At 39.5% G+C, this 25,117-nt stretch overlaps 2 protein-coding genes across 2 annotated transcripts; one reads left to right on the forward strand and one right to left on the reverse strand.

Moving 5' to 3' along the window:
- Positions 1-12,294: 12,294 nt before the first annotated feature.
- Positions 12,295-12,852, reverse strand: LOC124240579 (interferon alpha-2-like). The gene has a single exon (XM_046663653.1). The coding sequence runs from the start codon at positions 12,850-12,852 to the stop codon at positions 12,295-12,297; it is 558 nt and encodes a 185-aa protein (XP_046519609.1).
- A 3,196-nt stretch (positions 12,853-16,048) lies between these two features.
- LOC124240636 (interferon omega-1) lies at positions 16,049-16,636 on the forward strand. The gene has a single exon (XM_046663736.1). It carries the CDS (start codon positions 16,049-16,051, stop codon positions 16,634-16,636), a length of 588 nt encoding a protein of 195 aa, XP_046519692.1.
- The last annotated feature ends 8,481 nt before the right edge of the window (positions 16,637-25,117 follow it).

Below are 25,117 nucleotides of genomic sequence, written 5' to 3' on the forward strand. Positions count from 1 at the left end.
ACCTTATAATCTGCCTGTTTTTGAACTTTGTATAAATGTCTTCCTTCCCTCAATAATATGTCTGTGAGATTCATCTATGTTGTATGAAGTTTGTATGAATGTGTCTTATCCATTTAGAAGTGCCACACTGTTTTATCTTTTGCACTACTGATGGACACTTGGGATGTTTTCCTCCTGATGTTTGTCATTAGAATTAACTCTGCTATGAAAACCCTTGTATGTATCTTTTGGTGCACATTTGTACATATTCCTGTTGGATATACGCCTAGGGAGAAGTAACTGGGTCATAGAATATGCATATGTCCAGGTTTAGTAGATAACATTAAACATATTTCCAAAATGTTTGTACCAATTTCCATCCTCACTGTCATGATGCAGGAGTTACAGTTGCATGACACTCTTGTCAACACTTGGTATTGCCAGTCTCTTTAATTTTAGCCATTCCAGTGGTGTATAGTGACGGCTCATTCCAGTTTTAACACATATTTCTTGATTATTAACAAGGCTGATTATTAAGGGTACATTTTCATATGTTTATTGGCCATTTGGAAACTTTCTTTGTGAGGTGTCTGTTCAAATCTCTTGCTGACTGTCTCAGATATTTTTTTCATTATCTACGGTTGATGTAATTTTGTACATACAAAATACAAAAAGATCTCTAGATAAACTGTTAGATTTAAAAATAAATTTGGCAATGTCACTGAACACAGGATCAATATTAGAAATCAAATCCTCTTTCATACTAGTAACAAAAAATTGGAAAATGACTTTTAAAAAATGATACCATTGACAGTGAAATAAAAAATCTACTACAGAGAAATTGTCACAGCCAAGAGGAGCCTAAGAAGACATGACAATTAAATGTAATGTGCCATTCAGAATGTGATCCCAGAAGAGAAAAATAAAAATTGGTCAAAACTAAGGAAATTTGAATAAATTATAGACTTTACCTGTTTTTTTTAAAATTAGCAATGACAGGGTAAGGACACTCTCATCTTTTCCTTGGCCTCTCAGTACAAGTCTATAATTAAATTTTTGATTCAAATAATGTGGCCGGAAACCAGTGAAAAATGTTACGTAGTTTTTTCCCTTAAATTGAGACTGATTTTCTTCCCCCTGGATCACCATTGAGGATCAAGCAACATCTCCCACTTGTTCTTTTTGTAAGTGAGCAAGGAACATTTTAGCAAGTGGCGGCCTGGTAAGCATCGTTAAGAAGGGCAATGAGACTCTGCAATAGGAGGCCGCCAAAGCCAGTCTTCTCCTGAGACACAAACGTTCATTCATTGAATAAAAGCTTATTCATAAAATATTTGTTAATCACTTTATAAAGATAAACGATGAATCTTGTCATTTTATTGGGCTATTTAAAAAATATCTTTCTGATTGTATGTCTTGCACGTTCTTTCTGAGGTTTATTCCAGCTTATATTATGCTTTGTTGTTGTTGTTACAATTATGAATGAAATGGTCTTTTCACTACATTTTCTAATTTAGAATAGGACTAACTTTTCATTCCATACACACATACATATGGAAGTTACTAATTTTGATTCTGTATCTGGACAACTTTGTAAACACTATGTCTAAAAGGTTTTTCGTGGCTTTTCAGATTTTTTAGATAAACAAATACATTGGATGTAAGTTGAAAAATTAAAGGACTGAAAATATCAAGTGTGATGACGATATGGAGCAACAAGACTCTCCTCCATTCCTGTTGGGTGTGTAAACTTGTCCAACCACCATGGGAAACATTAAGGCCGTCTCCAGCAAAGGTGAAAATCTGCATAGCCTATGACCCAGCACCTACACTCTTAGGAATTACCCTGGAAAAAAATCAGGTAGATATGCCTCAGGATATATGTACAAAAATATCCATTGCAGCACTAGTCATAATAGCCCCAAAGTAGAAACATCCCACATAGCCCTTAAAAGTTGTATGGATAAATATGTTGTAGTGCATGCATGTAAGAGGATCATAAATAACAACACAAATGAAGAACTACAACCATATGCACAAACAGGGATAAATCTTACAAACATAATGGTGAGCTAAAGAAATTAAGCTCAAACGACTACATATTCCATTTACATGAAGTTGAAAAACAGGAAAACTAGACTGTATGATTTAGGTAAAATTATAAAGGAGAGAGAGGAAGCGATTCCCATACAACTGGAGACAGCAGCTCCCTCTAGTGAGGAGGGATGGAAGAGGGGCACGTGGGGTGGTGACGGTGGTGAGGCTTCCAGAATGCTCCAAAATTTGGTTGTTTTTATTGGTTGGTGGTTACATGAGTATTTGCCTTAATTATTCATTAAAATTTATACTTGCCTTTTGTGCATTTTTGTGTATGATATTATGTTTCCCAATAAAAACAGGTTAATAAACAAGAATCCAAGCTGTGCATGCATACTTGCTGTCATCTAAATCTTTCAGCTGATGATCCTGAACAATATCAACCACAAGAGTACAATGTTTTCCCATACTCCTTGGTTTTCTAAATTGTAAGGAAAATAAGCAGAATTGGAAAATAGTTGAAGATGAACAGAAATTCAGACTCCCTGTGGGCAGTAGATATCGTTTCAACGTTGTATGATGATGATGTGTATGAGTGGTTCTCAAAGTGTAGTCTGAGGGCCCCTGGGGTTCCCAGGCACTTGCAGAGTTCTTCAAGGTCCTCCATTTCCAACTACGTATCTGTGTGAGACTGGATTTCCTTCAAAGACTTGAAACAAAACAACATATCACAACAGATTGACTGCAGAGCAGATATGAGAACCCAGCTGTCTTCTATTAATCCAGAACTTAAAGAGATCTGCAAAACTTTAAAACATTTCCATTAATTTTTTTGTCTGAAAAATGTATTGACTTTTCATAAAAATGGGTGTTTGTGTTAAGATGTAAGGAGTTTATGTTTGTTACTTTTAGAGGAATAAATATTAAAAACATTCTGAGTCTTAATTTCCAATACGGTAAATATCAATAAATATAGCTCCAATAAAGATACTGTCTTTGGAGTCTCAGTAATTTTTTTTTTCTGAGGTAGATTTGCCGTGAGCTAACATCCGCTGCCAATCTTCCTCTTTCTGTATGTGAGCCACCACCACAGCACGACCACTGACAAATGAGTCCGTGCCTGAGAACCGAACCTGGGCTGTAGAAGTGGAGCACGCCTAACCTAACCACTAGGCCACCAGGGTTGGCGTCAATCGTTTTTAAGAGTATCTGTGGGTCCTGAGACTAAAGCATTTGGAAACTGCTGCTGGTGATAATATTTGTATGTACCTATTTGAGTGGCTCACTGGGGATGAGAATTATGGGTTTATAATAACATTATTCTCTTTCTTTATTCGTTGTTCTACTCAAAGCACAGAATAAAAAATGTGATATTTTCCCCTAGCTTTGGCAGCGACTGTGGTGTGAGATTATACTGGTGTAAAGTCTGTTGGGAAAGGATGAAGACGAGAGGTAATGAGGACATAGGAAATGAGAAAGAACTGGGTTCAAAAACAATATTCTCCACAATAATAAATGAGTGGTAATCTCACCAAAATCCCTGCAGAAATTTTCTCGGCAACCTAGAGAGTACCTACGAAACTTAGGAACCACATGGAGAAGCCTGTATTCAGTGTGAGGGAAGAGTCTGTCTTCCCCAGTCTTCCACCTGCTGTCTCCCTCTCCTCCTCACTCAGCGCCCGAGGCTGATTCTGCCCAGGCTGGGGTTTCCCTGTAACCACAAGGCAGCAGCTGGTGATGTAGCGAATCTACCTTCATGCCTCCAACCTGGTGTGCAGACGCAGGATGTGGGGCCAGGATCTATGTGCCCCTGGTTGTAGACTCTTCTCTCTTCTTTTCCTGTTCCCACATCCTGGATCTCTCTTCAGGCCTTTGGTGAGACTCGTTCCTGAGTTTCCTCCTGGTCCCCTCGGGATTCAGCAGGGACTAGGACACTGTGCTGAGGGTCCTGCCTAACTCTTGCTAACTGCACCCCTCCTCCAATACAGACACTCTACCAGAGGGTCCTACACTCTGCGCCCCCTGCAACACTGGGAATGCTCCCATCAACAGGTTGGTGGCCCAGGGACACACAGAGGCTGCCCACCCAATGTCTCACCATTTGCTGTTGGGCCACCCACTGCTGCTAGACGCTCCAGACTGGTCATCTCAGATACAGATGCCAGTCCGCACCAAGCCTGGAGTTCCTTTCCCTTCAGATACCAGGCTGATCTAAGCTGGAATTATTTAATTCTCACAAACCCTCTTAGGGGTAGTTTGAACCAGGCCTAGGGTTGAGAAGAGAATTAAAGGGGCAGCACAGTGACAGCAGCTGCTGAATAAGCATCAGCTCCTTCCCTCTGCTAACACGTGGGCATGTCTTATTGTCTGTTTTCTGTGTGAGTTTCCTGTCTCTGAAGCAGTTTCTGGATCGTCTTTAAAGTGAAACAGCCTAAAGCAAAAACTTCTACACAGTTAAAACTTACAACTAAATTCTGTTTTATTACATCATCGGGCATTGCATAATGAACCGGGGGATGCGAAAATAACAATGAGCTTGATGCAACAAGTGAAAAGGAAACTAAAAGTAGGTTGCCAAACTGGATTTGATGAATGAGGCTGGGCTTCCCCTTTGGTCTGGTGGCTTGGCTGAGTGGAGCGCACCGAATCTTCTCAGAGCGGAGGATTCTCCTGGCTGCCTGTCAAGATGGCTGTGCTATTCTGGTGGAAACTTTTAGCTCCTGAACTTGAGGGAGAACCAGGAAACCAGTGGAGGAAGGTGTGTCCTCGTAGGCAGCGGGTGTGTGTGCCAAGTGAAAATGGCTCTGTCTAGAACTCCGGGATATTTGCTGTGGCTCGCTTGGCCCCGTCATCCCAGCGAAAGATAATTTCTCCTGTTGCTTGTGCAGTGGTTGAGCAGTTCTCAAAAGTCTCCTGGACTTCTCTCTTGGGACCACCTCATCTTCCTGCCCACAGACCTAGAACTCAGGGAATAATCTTCTAACCAGATTTCAATAGAAGAGCTAACATGGAAGGAGCACTTACTCAGGGCCAGGTACCATTCTGAGCACGTTATAGAAATTACACCAATCCTCACCAGTTTTATGAGGTGCTACTGGGATTATCTTAATTTTACAGATAAGGAAACTGGGCACAGTGAGGTCTCTTTTCCTCTGTTATGAAATTTAACCGTTGTATTCTGGGCTCCAAGTTTGAGCAGGACCATTCGAGCCATGGTGTAACCTTCATATCTCTCGTTTCTAGACCCGTTGTAGGGAGGGAAACTTGATCTTGTTCCTAGTTCTTATTTCTTATTCATTTCTTAGCTTTATAAAATGTCCAATTTTGCCAACACTTTGATTTAGCTCTTGCTTCCAAATGACCTGTACATCTCTGGCCCCTCTCCCATTGTCCAGTTCTTTAAATGTCTTTCCATATCCATCTATTGGTTCTAAAGTACCAATGATTTGATGTCTCTCCATTTTACCACGCCCCATGCCGATGGCTCTTTGAGAATGCAGCACTTCCATTAGAGCACTTACCATTCTTTTTTGTACTTGGTGGTTTATTTCTTCTGTCTGTTCCAGGAGATTGGACTTTTTGAGTCTGAACTTTGCATCCACAGTCATTAGCACCGTGTCTAGCCCTGGTAGGAACTTAAGTATTGTTTATTGATTAAATAATGTGCTAGGAATATGTGCTTTGATGAGCTCTGACTGTCAAAAAGCGAGGGGTTGTCTCAGCACTCTCTGTTCAGAGTTCATTTTGTAAGTTCTCTTGACAAGAATTGGAGCACCTGCTCTATCCATGAGCACATTCATAGGCCATGTGGACAAAGGAAGGAAAATAAAATTCAAGATGGAACAGAATTTGTTTTGACAAAACTTAAATATTGTTTTAGGCAAGTTTAGCCACTATGCATGAGGGTCTTCTTGCTACTAGATGGTCTCTTTTCTGCAGAGTGTTGCCTGCAAAAGAAATAGAAACCCACCATCAAAAGTCTTTGAAGTGCAAAATAAGTCTTCACTGACATGCCTTGAAGAGACAGCAAAGTGGGAAATTATATCCTAAAACTGTTCAGTAAAATATATTTAATTCCTGTTTTAACCAGGCATGGAAAGAGATGGAAAGGTATTCACTTCATTTTACAAGGCTGTTACAACCTAGATAACAAAATCAGAGGAGAAAATCACAGGACATTCTTACTTATAAACATGAAGATAAAACTACCATGTTAACAATTAGCCAATCAAATCCAAAGGTGTATTATAAACAAATAACTGGAATTTTCCAGGACATTAATGATAATTCAGGAAAAGAAAATCTGTTCATGTAATTCACCATGTTAATATGTAACAAGGAGGAAAACCAAACCCTAACCTCATTAGGTGCCCCAAACCCTCCATTAATTAAAGAGCTAACCTTAGCCTAGTGAGGCTTAAAGAAAGAGCTTAAATCTGATCAATAATATCTTATCTATTAGGAATGCTTTCTGTTATAAGAAACAGACAACTCAGTTAACAGAGGCTAAGACAATGAAGGCAGGTGCCTATCTCAATGTGGAAGGCTACAGGGTGATGGCTGTAGGGTTCGATCAGCAGCTCAAAGCTGTGAGCGTGCTGGATGTGCATCTCTGGACTCTCTTGGTCTCTTAGTGTTGGACAGAGGACGCTACACCAGGCCCCAGCATCAAATCCTTACAAGGGCATGCTCAGGAAGAAGAGAGAAATAAGAGCTGAAATCCTCTTTAGAAGTCCCCAGCTCATACCTCCTAAGTCTCATTGTTTAGAATTGTGTCACATGACTCTATCGGGCTGTATTTGTCTCTCCCTGCCCACTTTTAATTATTGACTTAGGCCGAAAGTGGCAAGGAAAACCTGTAAGAATAAGACACAAGGATCAGGCTGTTTTCTAATGGCTAGCTAATTGCCCCAACACCCACTTTTCCCACTGGTTTGAAATGCCACTTTTATGATATGCCAAGGTCCACTAAATTAAATTGTCTTCTCCTCAACCACTATTCTGCTTTTTTGATCTATTTGTCTATTCTTCCAACTGTACCACTTGATTTTAATCCTATAGCCTTAGAGGATCATTCGATATTTGACAAGTCAAGTTCATCTGTATATTTCTTCCTTTCTCAGATTTTCTTGTAAATTATTTCTTCTTGATATATGTTATAGTCAGCTTATCAAGTTTCATCTAAAGGTCTTGTTGAAGTACACATCAGGAATGCATTGAATTTATGCATTAATACACAATGCAGCAATTAGAATGAATGCAGTAGATTTTTATGTACTAATACGGGAAATTCTCCTAGATCTATTATTAAATAAAAAAATTAGAGATTAATATATATGGGATAATAACAAGTACAGAATATACACTAAATATTTCTGTCTTTATAGATGTACTAAATACATGGGAAAATGTCTAGAGGGATACTCATTAAATTATTAGCAGATTGGGATTCAAGTGGGTCCTCCACGTGGCCAAGGGTGGGTTTTTTACTTGAATGAATTGCTTTAAAATTTAACAATGACAATATATTCATTAGTATTTTGTAAATATAAGTAAACTTCAGAAATCCTTTTTAGTTTTTTAACCTCTCACTTATCACGGCAGGTCCTCGTCCCCACATCTCTCTTCCCCATCTCTCTGCAAATGCCAGCCTGCCTTACTCTTCAGGCCTCACTCTGAACACTCGATGAAGACATTTTTCTCCTATGAGTAGCTTCAGCTGTGCATCTTCATCCTTAACCCCATGTACCACACACTGATGGCTAAGTGACACAAACAGGTCTGCCCCGTCACAGGGGGCAAGGCAGGGGCCAAGAATACTTATACTTGAATATTTTTCTCCCTGTTCTGTAGATATTAAAAATGAAATATTTATTAACAGTACAAGACATTGCCTAGTGAGTGTTATATGAATGAAGTTACAATATGTTAGGGCAAGGAGAGAATGGCGAGAGCTCATAATTGGAGAAGTTTTCATGCAGTCCTTGGTTAGATATTTTTCCTGTATTTATCTGTGATGAAATACCTTCCTTAATACTGTCTTCATTTTTTCTCACTACTCAATAGGACTCAGTCGACCTCTAATTCATTACTGACATTACTCTCTTCATGATCACCGAGGACTGACTGACAAATTCAATAGTCTTTTCTCAGTCCTGTTCAGAACAATGATAATCCATTTTAGGGAACAAATATTGTTGTGTAGTACATACCTTATCCCCTTTCATCAAATCAGCAATACTGCCAGGAAAGTATTATTATTATTTCCATTTGACAGGGAAGAAAACTGAGGCTGCTCTAAAAGGTTAAGTCTATTTCCCAAGGTCACGCAGTTAATCAGTGGGAAGCCTGAATTGAACATTGGTTCAGCCTCTGAACAAATCCCATGCCCTAGCGACGATGATGACTCTTGAGTGTCTCTGCACTCTATTTATTGATATTGTCTATTTATTGATTAACTACTACGTGCACAGTTAATAACAACAGCAACAAATATCTCACAACTGAGTGATTCCTACTAGCCCGGCGTTTTGCACTCATTGCTCATTTAATCTCATAAGTCTCTGAGGTTAAGCGTGATGATTAACTCCATAATACAACTGTGAAAATCGAGCCACAGACAGTTCAGGAAACTTGCCCAAGGACCTGCACTAAACTGTGGGAGAGGGTAAGAAGATTTCCTGTTTCCCAGAAATCTAGGTCCACAAGAGAAGACAAGACTAGAGAAATTTAGAAATAATGCAGTATTCACAAAAACGCTAATTAGTGTGTTAGCGTAACTACTTTATATGTGGATTTAATTTTTTACTTTTATTAACAATCTTTAGGACCTCTCTGCACTGCCCTGCAAATAGGATGAGACACTCTGAAAGGAGAAGTCGTAATCACTCCTCTAAAGGACCAAGTACTTTGCAGTCAGTTAAGCCGGGTTCCTCTGCTCAAAGTTCTGGACTAGATGACTCGGGTTAAAAGGATCTGGTATTTCCTTGCCCTTAAGGCACTTACAATCTTTGGGGAAGACATGAACATGGGAAATGATTAGAGTAACAAAAGATCATCTAGATCAACTAACCGTTTTAAAGTGTGTAATTCAGTGGTATTTAGTACTCTCACAATGTCATGCAACCACCGCCACTATCTGGTTTCAGAACATTGTTATCACCCCAAAGGGAAGCTTCATACGCGTTAAGCAGCTGTCACTCCCCTTCCCTCTTCCCTTCCAGGCCCCTGGCAACCACAGTCTGCTTTCGGTCTCTATGAATTTACATTCTGGATATTTGATATAAATGGAATCATACACTTAGTGGCCTATTGTGTCTGGCTTCCATCACTTTGCATAATGTTTTCAAGCTTCATTCCCATTGCAGCATGTATCAGTACTTTATTGTTTTTACGTCTGAATAATATTCCAGTGTGTTCAACCATTTGTTGAGCCGTTCGTCCAACAATGGGTATGAGGGTTGTTTCCACTTTTGGGGCATTATGTATAGTCCTGTTGAGAACACTTGTATACAAGTATTTGAATATTCATTTTCAATTCTTTTGTGGTATATACTTAGAAGTGAAAGTGCTGGAACATACGGTAATTTTATGCTTAACTTTTTGAAGAACAACCAAATGTTTCCACAGAAGCTGAAACATTTTACATTCCCACCAATGACATGTAAGGGTTCCAATTTCTCTACCTCCTCACCAACACTTGTTACTTTCCATTTATTTGATTATAACCATCTTAGTAGGTGAGAAGTGGTATCTCATTGTGGTTTTGATTTGCATTTCCCTAATGACTAATGATGTTGAGCACCTTTTCATGTTTTGGTTGGTCATTTGCATATCTTCAGAGGCCCCTCTTGAATGTCCATTCAAGTTCTTTGCCCATTTTTTGTGTTCAACCAAATCAGGTTGTTTGCCTTTTGATTTTTGAGTTGTAAGGATTCTCTATACATTCTTCATAGTAGACCCTTATTGAATATATGATTTGCAAATATTTTTTCCCATTCTGTAGATTGCCTTTTCCCTTTTTGGATAGTGTCCTTTTGTGCACGCATTTTTAAATTTTGGTGAAGTCCAGTTTATCTAGTTTTATTTCCTTTCTGGCTTATGCTTTTGGTTTCTTATCTAAGAATCCAACGGCAAATCCAAGGTCTTGGAGATTTATCTCTCTATTCTCTTCTAAGAGTGTTTTAGATTTAGCTGTTACATTTAGACTTTTGACCCATTTTGGATATTTTTCTGTATGGTGTGAGGTTGGGATCCAACTTTATTCTTTCACAATGTGAGTATCCGGTTGTCTCAGCACCATTTGTTGCAGAGACCATTCTTTCTACTTTGAACAGTCTGGCACACTTGTCTAAACTCAATGACCATAGATGTATAGGTGTCCTTCTGGATTCTCAATTCTATTCAGTGGGTCTATTTGTCTACCTTTATACCAGTATCACACTGTTTTGATAACTGTAGTGTGTAGTGTGTTTTGAAATCAGGAATGTGAGCCTTCCAACTTTGCTCTTATGTTTCAAGATCTTTTTGGCTATTGGAGTCCCTTGCAATTCCATATGAATTTTAGAATTGGCTTTTCCATTTCTGCAAAACTGACCAGTGCAATTAGGTTAGGGATTGCTTTGAATCTGTAGATTACTCGGGGCAGTATTGCCTTCTAAACAAGCTTAAATCTTCCAATCCATACATACGGGATGTTCTTTCATTTATTTGGGTCTTTTTTATAGACTGAATTGTGTCAGCCCAATATTTACATGCTGAAGCCATAACTCGTAATGTGGCTGCATGTGGAGATAGAGCCTTTAAGGAAGTAATTAAAGTTAAATAAGGTCATAAGTGTGGGGTCCTTTAGTATTTTCTACGATAAGATCATGTCATCTGTGAACAGAGAGTTCAATTTCTGCCTTGCCAATTTGAATGTGTTGTGTCCTTCAGTTTTTTAGGGTAGTCTCTCTCAGTTAACTGTATTAGAAATTACTGACCCCTATCCTGGGATTCTTTGATATCTCCTTGCAGTCTGGTGAATGGTCATTTGCTTCCTGGTATCTCCTCCTATCTAACGAGGATTTAAATGCAAAATGATGGCATATCCTAGTAAGAATCCATTTTCAGATTGAATACTAATGATTCTGAGTCTGAGAGTTGGTGATGCGTCAGTTCTCTTTACTTTTCAGTGATATACCACTTGATAACCTCACTTTTCTTCTCCTTAGGACAGCTGTCTAGAAGACTATAAACAACTTGAGTACAGAGTAAGACCTCATTCAACTTTGCACTCTAGCACCTAACATCACTCCCAATACGTAGTTCTGTGTAGGAGCTCAAACAACATTTGTCAAGTGAATAAGAATAGTGATGATAAAATGTATCATAACCAAGAATTGCCAGAGAGGAGTTTTGAGAGTCAAATAAATGAACTTGAAACCATCTTGGAAAGCCAAAGGCATTTCAAGGTAAATTATGAGGAAGTTAATTTAGTTGATAGGGATACTCTCTTCAATTTTGTGCTGAAATATTTAGAATGCAAGAAGAAGAAATGAGACATCTGGACTGGTCAAGTGTGGAAAATGTACTCACCCTCCCTTGCTCAGCCTTCTCCAAGATTCTCCAGTGTCCACATATACAGATTGACTTCCGTCGGCTTATATGATTCTTGCCTAAATCATGAAGCATCTCCAGGTGTTGGAGGCCTCAAGCAGGTAATGGTGTTGAAGCCCTGGGCTTTCTCCTCAGATCTTCCTTCCATCTCTGAGCCCTGTCCCGGGAATCTCATCCACCCCTTCTCAAAATGTCCCTGGTGCAATGGCGGCCCCTATTCCCTCTTCACTCAGGAACTTTCCTTAAGTTTACTTTGTGGGATCAGGCTTAGGGTTAAGTTTTCATTCAAAAAGTGTGTACAAGCAAAATTGGTTTTTAAAAATTGCTTTTATTTCCCACAACTTAAAAATAAAGAGTAGTCTTGGCCAAACAGAATAGTAAACTAGTGTTCTATGAACAATAAATATTTAAATACTATGAATAACATAAATATTTCAAGTAATTTAAATAAATAATAAAAATTGCAAAAGGGTTTTCAGCTAACGCAAATGGATTGTGCATTTCTCTCTTCTAAACAACTTATTGTAAATTACAACACAATATAATTTTATAATAATCCCATACATTTGCTATGACTTATTTTTCATCTGGAATAAAAATAGAGATGAAGATTGCACTTTGAGTCTCAGGAAATAGCCATTTAGTTGCCCAGATGAACTGTTTCCAGACTCAATGTATTCGCTATTTGCTGAGTTTTCCTGTGAGCTTGTTCATGAAGAGCAAGCACCTTCTGATTTCCACCCTGACGACCTCCCAGGCGCAGCCGCTGTAGTCTTTCTCTTTCAGATACAGACTGATTCTTTGGAAGTACCTCTTCACAGCCAGCGTGGAGTTCTCACTTCCCAGGGCTGACTGTTCCGCCTTCGCCTCCTTCCCCAAACATGTCTCCAGGTCATCCAGCTGTTGATAAAGGCCAAGGAGGAATTTGTCCAGGAGGGTCTCATCCCAAGCGGCACGGGAGCCAGTGGTGCTGAAGAGATGGAAGATGTGCTGGAGCATCTCATGCAGCACAGCTGTGGCTTGTGTCTTCTCAAGCTGTTCCCCATCCACAAGTATCTGAGGAAATCTGAAGTCAACCCTGTCCTTCAGACACGACACAATGGAGATTCTCTCCATTTGACTCAGAAGTGTGATGGTTTCCTGATTGCCCTGTCTCAGAGGTGGGTCACAGCCCAGAGGGCAGGCAGGGCTAGTGCCCAGCATCACCAGGGCCAGCAGCACAGAGACTGGGAGGGCCATTGGGCAGCTGGAGGGCTCTGCAGGACTGCCTGAGGGGGAGTCTCAGCGAGCTCTGAGGACTTTGGGTGCTCAGTGCCTTTTACACAGTGAGTATAGACACTTTCATTTTCTGGGTTTTTCCATTTTGTTGTCCTTTCCTTTCTCTTTCTACTTTTTTTTGTGAAGTCAATTAAAAATGTGCACTTATTGATATGAACGCCTAGATAGGAAACTCCAAACCATGTGCACCAATGCATTATCTACACAGTATTGTAACACAGTTTTCACACCTCCTAGATTGTTCTTGAGGAGAAAAACCTAGAAAAGTCAGAGAAGGAGGAAACAGTCATACAATAAATGGTGGCTTTTGCAGGTGAGCAGAAAACGTAAAGTAGCTCATAAAAGAGATATCGATTTTTCTTATTTTTTCCTTAATTATACTTTTCCTCCTTCTTTAAAAAATTTTAATTGTATGTGTACCTTAAAGATATCATCTGAGTTGGTCTTAAGCTCACAGAAGATATTGTCTCGCAGATAAGATTTGTGAAAAATGAATTACGGTGCACTTCTGGTCTCCTGGGCACATTGCTGGATGTTGGTTTCCTGAAAAGTTTGAAGTTTGCCTGCGTGTGATTCACTCCGTATGCTCGTAGTTAAGTCAACCATCTAATTACTTGTTTAACATCTAACTACCCAGACAGACTGTAAGCTCCCTGAGGACAGTAGTGCCAAGTGTCCAAGAAGGTGCCTGTCCCAGAGGAGGTACACAGAGGGCTCTCTGTCCCATAGCACGTACAAAACGAGTACATGTTCCGGTGCGGGAGTAGACGTAAAATCTGGGGACTGGGTCGGTACATGGGAGTCTCCTAAAAACAAGGATAGTAAGAACAAATTTTGAGTGGATGCTTTCACCTCCTGGATAATTTCTGACAATATCTCAGATGGGAATAGGAAGTTTCAGAGAAACAGTAGAGCTCAACAAACACATCGTGTGAAAGGCAGGACTGGAGCTTAGCAAGTGAAGAGGGAGCTGTAGCCTCTTCCTGTGTGTTGTAATGTGTCTAGAATGAGCGATTGGTGATTTTTGGTGACTAAGAACAACGGGAATTAGAGAGTAAGAACTTCCTGAGTGTTTATCTAAGACAAAAAACATGTTGTTGAAGGAGACAGCCCAATCTAGTGGCGAGGGCAGCAGACTGTGGGGCTAGGCCTGGGTTCCTGTCACAGCTGCAGCCAGCACTGGCTGTGTGACCTTGGGAACCTCAGTTTTCTCTTCTGTTATACAGAAATGACAATCATGTCTACTTTTTTTCTGAAGTATGCGCTACCCATTTTCTAGAGCCCAACTCTGTACTGTGCGATATATATTTTCTTTGGTCAGTAAGATTGGCCCTCAGTTAACATCTGTTGCCAATCTTCCTCTTTCTTTGTTTCTTTTTCTCCCCGAAGCCCCAGGACGTGGTTGTAGAGCCGAGTTGCAAGTCCTTCTGGTTCTTCTATTTGTGATGCCGCCACAGCAAGGCTTGATGAGTGGCGTGTGGGTCTGTGCCCAGGATCCCCACCGGTGAACCCTGGGCTGCCAAGGGAAGTGCGCTAACTGAACCACTCGGCCACTGGCCGGCCCCCATATCTATTTCTTTGGACTGTTGTGAAGATTGGATGATGTAGCGTACCTATAATAATGCCTGACAAAATAGGTACCCAACATCTGTTAGCTGTTCCCACAATGGAGAAAACTAACTCATCCAACCAAGGGAACTGGATGGAAGCTGCCCTGAGATGATCTGCTTCCCTTCCTTGAATTCTCAGCTCACTAATAAACACTTTTATTTCTAATTTCACCTCTTATGTGAACATCAGTAAGTGTCCCCATGACAGGGAGTATCCTGTCAAATGACTAACATTTACTAGCCTTCAGGGAATAGCTGACCTCTCACCGACAAAGAAATCACAGAACAGATTCTCTGATTTAGCAAAGCTGAAAACTAGCCCTTCAGGTAACAGCCTGCCTTCAAGAGCCGGCTGCCCTCCTCTGGACCTGCCTGCGGCTACAACAATCACACACAGGCTGGTTTGAATCCTGTCCCTCTGTCTAGAGCTCTTGCTCCGTGACTTGGGTAGTTAAGTGACATTTTGTTGTTTAGATAAAGAAGATGTCACTTCTTTTCTTTTTCATTTTCAGCATCATTTACTTTCCAATTTCCTTTGTGCATTCCTTTTTCATAACTGCTTACTTTTACTTTCTAGGAATGTTAAAAGAGAGAGGAAAGTTCTGAGTCTTGAAAATCATACAGGAACTATGTGACCTCTTCTTTTCCCTTACATTTTCTCGTCCTGTTTTTGCAACAAACCTCAAGGTGGAAATAGAAAATATTTCAGGAGCATTAGGACAACTTTTATAAAGTAAAACAGCAAATACAAAAGAAGAGGTAAGAATTTTAGAATTAGGCAAAAATAGCAAAGAAAAAAATGGAATGCTTGACCATGATTTTGACAGAGCTAGGACAATGGCCTTGGCTGGGACAAAGCGGCTGTCCAAAGCAGCAAAGACACGTTCCAGCTGCTCGAACACCTGGACGGTGGTGGTGGTTGCACTTTACACTTCGTGAGGGCAGGAGTGGAGGTTAACCATCTTGGTATAGCCCGAACTCAACGTAATGATTGGCAAGTACTAAATATTCAGTAATTTTCTCCATTGAGCAGAGCAAATAAAACCAAATTTGACTAAATATTTTGTCGCTGAGAATAAGGTAAGATCTATGCCTGTAAAGATCAGGTATCTGTCATATCTGATCAACACTTCCAAGAGGGAAGGGAGGAACAAGAAGATTTAGAAAAGAAGCCTAACAAAGCCTTCTTAAAAGTAGTTTTTAACATCAGGGAGAAAGATCCAGATGTCCCTATCAATAGTTCAAAGTTGGTTTTTGCTGAGATGATAAGCATTTCCTTGAATTGGGACTTCTAAGCTTTTAATGAATAAATTTCACTTCAATTGTAAGAATATAGAAAGAGTCGAAAGTAATGACAACTTTCCAGGTTCTCGAAGAGAAAGGAAAGTCCAAAATGGGGAAGTACAAAGACCTGGGGAAAATTCAGACAATGAAAACTCTTGTGCTCAGTATTTAAGAGGCACCTAGACAGAAGATCCTCAGAGAAGCTAGACAAAAGCTCTCAATCTCCCGTCTCAACCAGAAGAGCTGCGTCTTGGCACTTACCAATGGCTTTCTCAGTGTCTTCCCTGATGGCACTGGTGGTGATCTCCTCCAGCCCCGTCTCCTCCATGAGCTGCGACCTGCCTGCGAGCCTTGACTTGAGAAAGCAGGAGACCCTCAGAGTTCTGCACCAAATGGAGACAATCTCTCCTCCTTCCTGTCTGAAGCACAGGACAGACTTCAAATTCCCCCAGGAGCAGCTGGATGGCAGCCAGTTCCCAGAGGCCCAGGCCATGTCTGTCCTCCAGGAGATGCTCCAGCAGACCTTCAACCTCTTCCACACAGAGCACTCCTTTGCTGCCTGGAACACGACTCTGCTGGACCGACTTCTCACGGGACTCCATCAGCAGCTGGAAGACCTCAACACCTGTTTGGAGCAGGAGATGGGAGAGGAAGAATCTGCCCTGGGACCTGTGGGCCCTACACTGGCTGTGAAGAGGTACTTCAGGGGAATCTATCTGTACCTGACAGAGAAGAAATACAGTGGCTGTGCCTGGGAGATTGTCAGAGTGGAAATCATGAGATCCTTCTCTTCATCAGCAAACCTGCAAGGAAGGTTAGGAATGAAGGATGGAGACCTGGGGTCACCTTGAAATGATTCTCCTAGACTACTGGGCCATGGCACCCTTGCACCTGTCTTTAGTCATTTCAAAAGGCTCTTATTTCTGCTTTGGTCATATACTTTATTGAATTCAATTCAGCAAATGTTTTGTCAGTAGTTTTAAGCAAGAATATGTAAGAAATATTCAGGTCCTAGAGCATCAGTGCTTAAGAGAGGGCTGCCCTCATGTTTCTATTTATTGTTTGTTTGTTTATTTATTTATTTATATTTATTTATTCTTTTCTCTTATCATATTTATATTTATGGTTTCATATATAAGATTATTGCCTTTCTATTCTAATAAAATTTAGAAAACATGTTGACTTTTCCATTTTATAAATTTACATTTTGTTATTGTTCTTTTTAAACTGCATTTTATTTTTTTATTTTTATCTTTCTGATTATTTCTTTTTTGAGGAAGCTTGGTGCTTAGGTAACATCTATTGCCGGCTTCTCCTTTTCGTTTCCCATTTCTCCCTAAAGCCCCAGTACATAGTTGTCTATCCTGGTTTCAAGTCCTCCTAGTTCTTCTACGTGGGATGCCACCATGGCGTGGCTTCATGTGTGCTGGGTAGGTCCCAGCCCAGGGTCTGAACTGGAGAGCCCCAGGTCACCATAGGGGAGCACGTGAACTTAACCACTGGGACACGGGGCCAGCCCCTGCATTTCTTTTATTTATTAAATTCTTATCGAAGAAAACTTCTTGAGTCCATTTATCCTTAAAACCTAAATCCAAGGCCTGATTTTCCAAACCTAATCAAAGAATGGAGGTGCTTTCTCTTCGTCAACAAGCTCATAGGATAACTCAGGACGTTAAGAAGGAAGCTGATTCCCAGTGACGGATGTTCTGGCTCTGACTCTCAATTGTTCATTCATTTCGAAAACTATTTTGTGCTTCACCTATAAAATAATTTGAATCATATTTGGCACATTTTATGAGTAATATTAAGCATATCTATGTTCAACTGTTTTCAGAATTAGAGGAAATGTAACTGGTACCCTGTGGCTGAACCTCATGTTATAAAATCAGTATTTATATATTTATGTAAATTCATCTATTCATTTTTATGGATTTGCATTTCTTCGTTCTATTTTTATAGAATAATATGTTCACATTCTCTTCTTTAGTAAAAATGTTACTTTTTTACTTATTAAATTTATTTTATGACATTCCTGTTCTTTTTTTGAAAGTGAAAAAACTTCCCCAAAGTTGTAATTCTGCAAACTAATGGTGAAGGTACCTGGTGCAGTTCATTCATCCATTCATTGGCCATGAGGATAGAGTCTTGAGTATAAGATGTGTTGTCCTGCCCTTATGGAGCTCCACTGGGGCAAAGGACACAGCCATTAAAGAAGTAGTTATAATGTAATTAGGTATTTACATTTGGGATCAGGGCCAAATAGAAGAAGAAAAGACGCCATGACAGTCAGTATCCTGGGTGGCTCATTTAAACTACCCTTCAGTTTTCCCCAGGAAAGTAATATTAAGTGTGAGGCTTAAAGGATGAGTAGGAGTTTGTTAAGTATTGTGCGGAGGGCAAAATTTCCCAGAGTAACAAAAAACTGCATAGAGAGTGGCCCTGTAGCAGGAAAGGCAAATTTAAAGAAGTGAAAAACACCAGGGTGGGTGGACTGTACCGACGCATGGGAGTCTGGCATGTAATGAGGCTGGAGAAATGGAAAGAGGCCCAATGATTGACTATGTTAAAGATGTTCCACTTTATCTTAAGAGCCAAGGAAAGTGACTCTAGGATTTAAAGCTGGAGCTTGACCAGAGCAGGTGCGGGGAAATCCTTTAGAGAAGCAGTTCTCTAAGTGCGGTCTGTGGGTCCCTAGGGGTCCCCAAGACACTTTAAGGAGATACACAAGGCCAAATTATTTTTCTAATAATAGTAAGATTTTATTTGCCTTTTACACCACATTAACCATTTACACTGATGGTACAAATACAATTGGGGATAAAACTGTTGCTGGCTATGTGTCAATCAAAGCAGCGGCACCAAAATGGACTAGTAATCATTTTATTTTTCCCTGTATTATACTTGAATGAAAAAAACTGCCACTTTCACTTGAGAATGGCCTGATGAAATAATAACATTATTATTATTTTTGTTTTTTCTAAGGTATGCTTTTGAGGAGGAAGATGGGCCCTGAGCTAACATCTGTTGCCAATCTTCCTCTTTTTTTTCTCCTCAGGCCCCAGTACATTGTTGTATATCCTAGTTGTAAGTGCTTCTAGTTCCATGTCAGATGCTGCCACAGCATGGCCTAATGAGCCGCGGGTAGGTCCATGCCCTGGAACCGCTGAAACCTGGGCCATGGAAGTGGAGCATGTGAATTTAACCACTATGCTACTGGGCCAGCGTCTGAAATAATAAGATTATTAATTTTACTAAATCTTGACTTTTGAGCACACATCTTTTTAATTTTCTCTGTTCTAGTCTTTCTAAAAGTCTGTGGACAAGCACTTCTACTGCTTATATGGTGACTGTTTTGAGGAAAAGCACTTATGTTATCATTTGAGTTGAGCTAAACTAGACAATTTTCACAGAGTCCGTTTTTACTCAAAAGAACGACAGACAGACAAACTACGATTAGTCAGAGTTGGGCATTTAACAGACGTTTTCTCAAGATATTTATAAAATGAACCTGTCGCTTCAAGAAAAACATTTGTAGCCAATGATGCCAGTTGAGCTTTCAATACAAAATCAGAATTTTGGAAAATCTACCACTATGAACTTGACAACTTCCCAATACTTAAAGACTTTTGTGATGACCACAATGGTGATTTTAACAAATGAACTACTTGATTATACAAATTCAAATATAGCTACATTTGTAAGACCTGAATATCCCAGGGAACCAACAGTTTCCTAATGACCTAAATTATATTGCATATAATACAAAATCATGCATGGGTAAAAGAGACCTACTCAAAGACTAAGTCAGATTGATAGATTTTTATGAACCAGAATTTTAAAAGTTCATTGTTTTGGTTTCAGATTCCTCCTTGCAATAAATCCTTAAGAAATTACCACTTATCAAGCTCTGGTTTTATAGTGATGCATTATATAAATATATTGTCTAGTATCAAATCATCTCTATATTTCTAAGTACTCTTCCCTATCATGGTGAATAAGTTTATTAAGGTGATTTTGAATTCATCACAGTGAAAAGCATATGGAAATGGGAAAATACTGATTGGGTTTAAATCATAGTTCTGCTACTTAATAGCCTGTATTCTGTTGCTCTTGCACATAGTAGGTGCTCAATAAGTGATAGTTAAGGGCCAGTCCCATGGCATAGTGGTTAAGTTTGGCATACTCTGCTTCAGCCATCCCGGCTTGTGGGTTTCGATCCTGGATCTGCACCACTCATCAGCCATGCAGGTGCCAACCCACATCCAAAATAAAGGAAGATTGGCACAGATGATAGCTTAGGGCTAATCTTCCTCAAGCAAAAAAAGAGGAAGATTGGCAACTGATGTTAGATCAGGGCAAAACTTCCTCAGCCAAAAAAAAAAAAAAGTGATCGTTATTATCTAAAGACATGCGGTAGAGAATAAGGTATTGTTCAAGAGCTTGGTAGGATTGTTGAGAGATAAAAGCACTTCCTATAAAGTGGTTAGCACAGTTCCCTGTTGCAGAGTGAACATTCAATAAATGTCAGCTTTTATTATTTAAATTCATGCTATTTAGTATTCTTTTATTGACTTTAATGAATGAGGTCAGTCTATGTTCAATTCATATGTTCGATAAAGCTATGCGTTTACCTCAGTGTGTAACTTTGACTGCTTCTGCAAATTTTAAGAATATGCTTTAATTTCCATTAGTTACTAAATTTCTCATTTTATTTTTTCCTCTCTGACTTGACTGTAATTTGTCAGTATGATTTTAAATATCTAAGGGATTGGTTTAAAGATTACTTTAAAATTAATTTCAGGCATTGTGATCTGAGCATACAACTTATAGTATTTTTGCTCTGGAGGAATTATTGATATTTTCTTTGTAGTCTAATATATGATGATTTTTGTGATGATTAATAAATATTTGAAAGGTTGTATTTCTTATTCTAGGTTAGAGTGCCCTATAACCTTAGCCACTAATTTTCTCTTTTAAATCATATATTCCAATTCTTCTGGTTATTTTTCTATATTATTGTTATAGACTGATAACATCATGCTAAATTTCAACTACCATCATGTGTCTGTTCACATTTCTATATATGGCTGAATATTTTTGCTCAATGTTTCATATTATTTGAATTTTAGATCCATGCCTTTTATAATTTAATTATAGATTCCATTTGTTTCCTGTATACTGGCTGTCTGTCTCTAATTTAACACATTCATTGAATTCTCATGGATATCCATATTGATATTAAGCCTCATCAATCTTTCATTGACATTAATATTGCCATCTCTAATTACTTTCCTTCATTTTCTTTTCTTGCTCTCTCTTTGCCCATCTTTATATTTATCGTTTTAGTAGTATTTAATATTATTTAATTTTATCCTTTTCTTCTTACACTGTTATAATGGGGTTATTGCTTTAAACTAATCGAGTTTTTTCTTTTAATGGGAAAGTATACGTGTTTGTTTTTGTTATCTTAACCATTACGTTCGGTTCTCAAATTTATTGATTTAAGCATTATTTTTTACATTATTTTTTGATGCTTTTCATACTCCCTCCAATTCTCCAATTGTCATTAATTTAAAGACAATATATTTGTAAAACCAACTTAAATTTTCTCAATTTTTGAATGAGAAATTTCACCATATTTTAAAAAATAAAATTGTTAAGGTATTTCACTCATTTTAACTGATTTTACTATTCACTACCAGTTCTTACTGAGACTGTTACTTTCAGTCAGCCTAGTAAATGTGCATATGAATCATGATATGAATAGATATGCTTGTGAATTTATGTTCATATATACACAAATGAGAAGGTCTAAATAGTTAATGAATAAATATTAACTCCTTACTTTAGAAAATAAATATATATTAATTTTGAATGCTCTTAGAATGACAGCAAGTCGGATGCTAAATTGGTGCCATGTAATCCAAATCTAATCATGGGAAATATGTAGGAGTCACGTGGTCAGTAAAGTGGTAATCAACTTGAATTAAACAATTGTCATTTTAAGATGAAGCATATAGAACAATGAGTTTGATATTCTTGTCTAGCTTGTACCCTGGCTCTGAAGACAGTTCTCATCCTGAAACACAAAATCTTTTTGAAAGATGATAATAGTGTTGCCATCATTAGTCATTTTCACTTCTGACATGTTTTTCAAGACTTCTAATGAAACTGTAGCAAGGTACACTTACAATTAAGGAAACAACTAGAAGATCTGTGTGAGTGCCACATAGACTACCCCCTTTTGATGGCTCCCCAGCAACCTTTAACCAAGAAGGCAGGTGAGTCATGTTAGGTCTGAGCTGTATACAAGCAGCGGGGCTTCCTTCATCATGCCATGCTCTCCATCTGTTACTGTAGGATTTTCTTGGTCTTTCTTTGGTGATTCATTATCCAGTGCTGGACCGGATCAAGCAAAAACAACGAGAGAATGAAGATTGTAGGCAACATTTTCTCCCTGTGTTCCAGGCCATCAGCTTTGGAGTCTCCTTTGACTTCGCCAGATATGTAAGCTTGGTGTTATGCTGCCATCTACTGGATGTAGGTCAAATACTGGCTTAGAACCTGGGTAGGTTGTTTGCCCTTCCATCACCTCTGGTGGGAAGAAGGCAGGCAATTAGAAACAAAAGAACGAGTGTTTTAATGTCCTGCCCATTTAAAAACAAAGAACCAAGTGTATAAGTGAAGCCCAAAAAATTTTAATTCATAATAGTGATCCTAGTAATGTGAAATTTATGTTTGTAGATCCAGATATTCATCGTCGGACTCCAAAGTAAGTTTACACATACAGTTGGCATATTTGTATAAATGGACTAATTAAACCGAAAAGAGGCATTTGTGTTTAATTAACCATTTGTGTGTCAATATTGTTCTTATTATCCCTGGGCTTACTTACGTCATATCAAGCACCTCAGTAAGACAATTAAGCAAGTTTTAATAACTGAGTCTTGGGATGAAGGGGTTGGGTTTTTGGTCCTCTTCGCTGAAAAGATCCTTGAGTTCTGCTGTGCAAATTTGCTCACCCACCTCCACCATCAATAACCTTCTAGTTCTACACATCAATAATTGCTTTCAAGAAAGCATTCATTGGAAGCATACGCTCACTGGACATTTTCTCCATGTAGAGTCACATGAGCTATGTCATGATTGCATGACAATGAGCACTGCCTGTGTGGGATGAAGCGATAAGGATGCATTGGCAGGGCTGGAAGTGGTAGCCAAACTGGCGACAGTTAGGGTAGATAGAAAGGGACCAGCCACCAAATTTTAGAGCCAGAAGAAAATTCACTGAGGAGGAAGATTCAGTGTGGTGAGTAGCTCATGATGAGGCTAGAAATGTAATTTTTCCCAGCCAGGGTCAACAACTTTCCCGGAATAATCAGAAGACCATTGTAAGCATCCGGATTATAGAAAGCCGAATTTCATCTTCATCCCTTGGACCGAAGTTTCTGATACCCCTTTCAATTAAGTTGGACCCGGGATTCTGGTCAAGGACCAAGAGGGCTGATCATGACAAATTCTTGGGTTCACTGCGAAGTGCTGAAGGAGGAGGAGCAGGAGCTGGGACCTCTGGAATTACTGAGAAGTGACCTTCCAGCTCCCCGTCAGGCTAAAGAGGGAAGGTGGAAAGAAAGCAGTGAGGTAGGAGGCAGTGGGACAGAAATCAGATCGATGTGGAAACGACTCAAAGCAGGGGATTGACATAGGGCATGAGAAGATGGGACTCAGACTCCAGGTGAATCCATTAGAGCTCCAGCTCCCCAGGTGAGGGGAGGAAGCTATGGAGGGACCTATGCTTTTTCAAAGACCACCCTGCGGGAATCCTTTATTTCTTGGTTGATCTTCCCATAGTCAGATTTTCCTTTTCAGGGGAGCTGAAGAGTAAATGATAACAGAGAGATACCTACTGTCTACCCCAAGACATATTTCTTCTAGACCTTTCCCATAGGATCCCAGGTAGGGAAATGGCTTCAAACAGCAACTGGACCAAGTCTCCTATCTTCTCATCACTGGCCAACATCACCTAGAGAAATCACCTGGACTCTCAGAAGTTAAAGGTTTATCTAAGAAATCTGAGAACACGCGTCTGCCAGGGCAATTTTCTTTACATCATACCACATGCAAATTTTCTTTTCACTTAGTAAATTTTTTCTTCTTCCCCTGCAGTAAACAGCTGTTTACTGTTGATCATCTGATCTTTATTGAAAGATCAATATTGTTTCTTGTTGAACATCAGACTTTGTAAAGAATTACCTGAAACCCCAGCTCTATTCTCTGATCTCTCAGTGTATCCATTTAGAGGTCAAAACTGTCAATTCAAAAATAGTCCTCTGAGCACTAAGAGAAGGGGAGGTGGATGTTAATTCTCAAAACATTTCAGTAGTGCAGACATGACAAAGTGTGTCAGAGGCAATTTTTACCGATTGCAGCAAGAGTGAATGGCATGTGTTGGCAAAAAAAGGAGAAATTATAGTGTATAGTAGACCGGACCTTTGCATGACAATTTTTGAGCACTTACTTTGCACCAGGCACTATGTCTTTGCGTTTCTTTATTTTAATAAATAAATATATATATACACATTCATATTACCCATGAGCTAACATCTGTGGCCAATATTCCCCCTTTTTCTTTCTTCTCCACAAAGTTACCCAGTACATAGTTGTATATTCTAGTTGTAGGTCCTTCTAGTTCTGCCATAGAGAGACGCTGACTCAACATGGCTTGACGAAAGGTGCTAGGTCTGTGCCCAGGATCTGAACCCTGAAACCCTGGGCCACCGAAGCAGAGCGCGTGAACTTAACCAGTCAGCCACGGGGCTGTCCCCTAAGTATACTGTTTATTTCAAAAACTATTCTTGGTATTTTGTTTGTCTTCTTGCTTGTTTGTTTTTCCTATAGGATAGTGAATAGAGGAGATGAAATCAGTTATAAAAAATACAGTACAATTTTTGCCTATGTGAACCATGCTCAGTAAATTTTAGTCTTGTTTCCATCTTTCTTAGGTAAATAGGTAGCAAATTTATATCCACTCTCTGGTCACCCCCCCTTTTTATCTGGGTTGTGAAATGCCTCTAACAATATCTTTCCCGTCTGTTATTCCTGCAGAATCTGACATCAGGTACCCTGAGATGCTGGGGGATGCTGGCCAGCTCCAGGGAGCCTGCACCATGCTGTTGTCCGTGAGATGTCTCTGCAGCATCTTCAGTACAAAGGGCCCAGGATGTTTGGGATGAGACTCTCTTGGAGAAGTTCCACATTGGACGTCGTCAGTGGCTGCAACAGCTGGAGATGTATTTGGATCAAAGGATATTTAGGAGAGAACTTTCTGGAAG

This window comes from Equus quagga, chromosome 6 (genome assembly GCF_021613505.1).
Source record: "Equus quagga isolate Etosha38 chromosome 6, UCLA_HA_Equagga_1.0, whole genome shotgun sequence".
In the NCBI taxonomy this organism is placed as follows: Eukaryota; Metazoa; Chordata; class Mammalia; order Perissodactyla; family Equidae; genus Equus; species Equus quagga.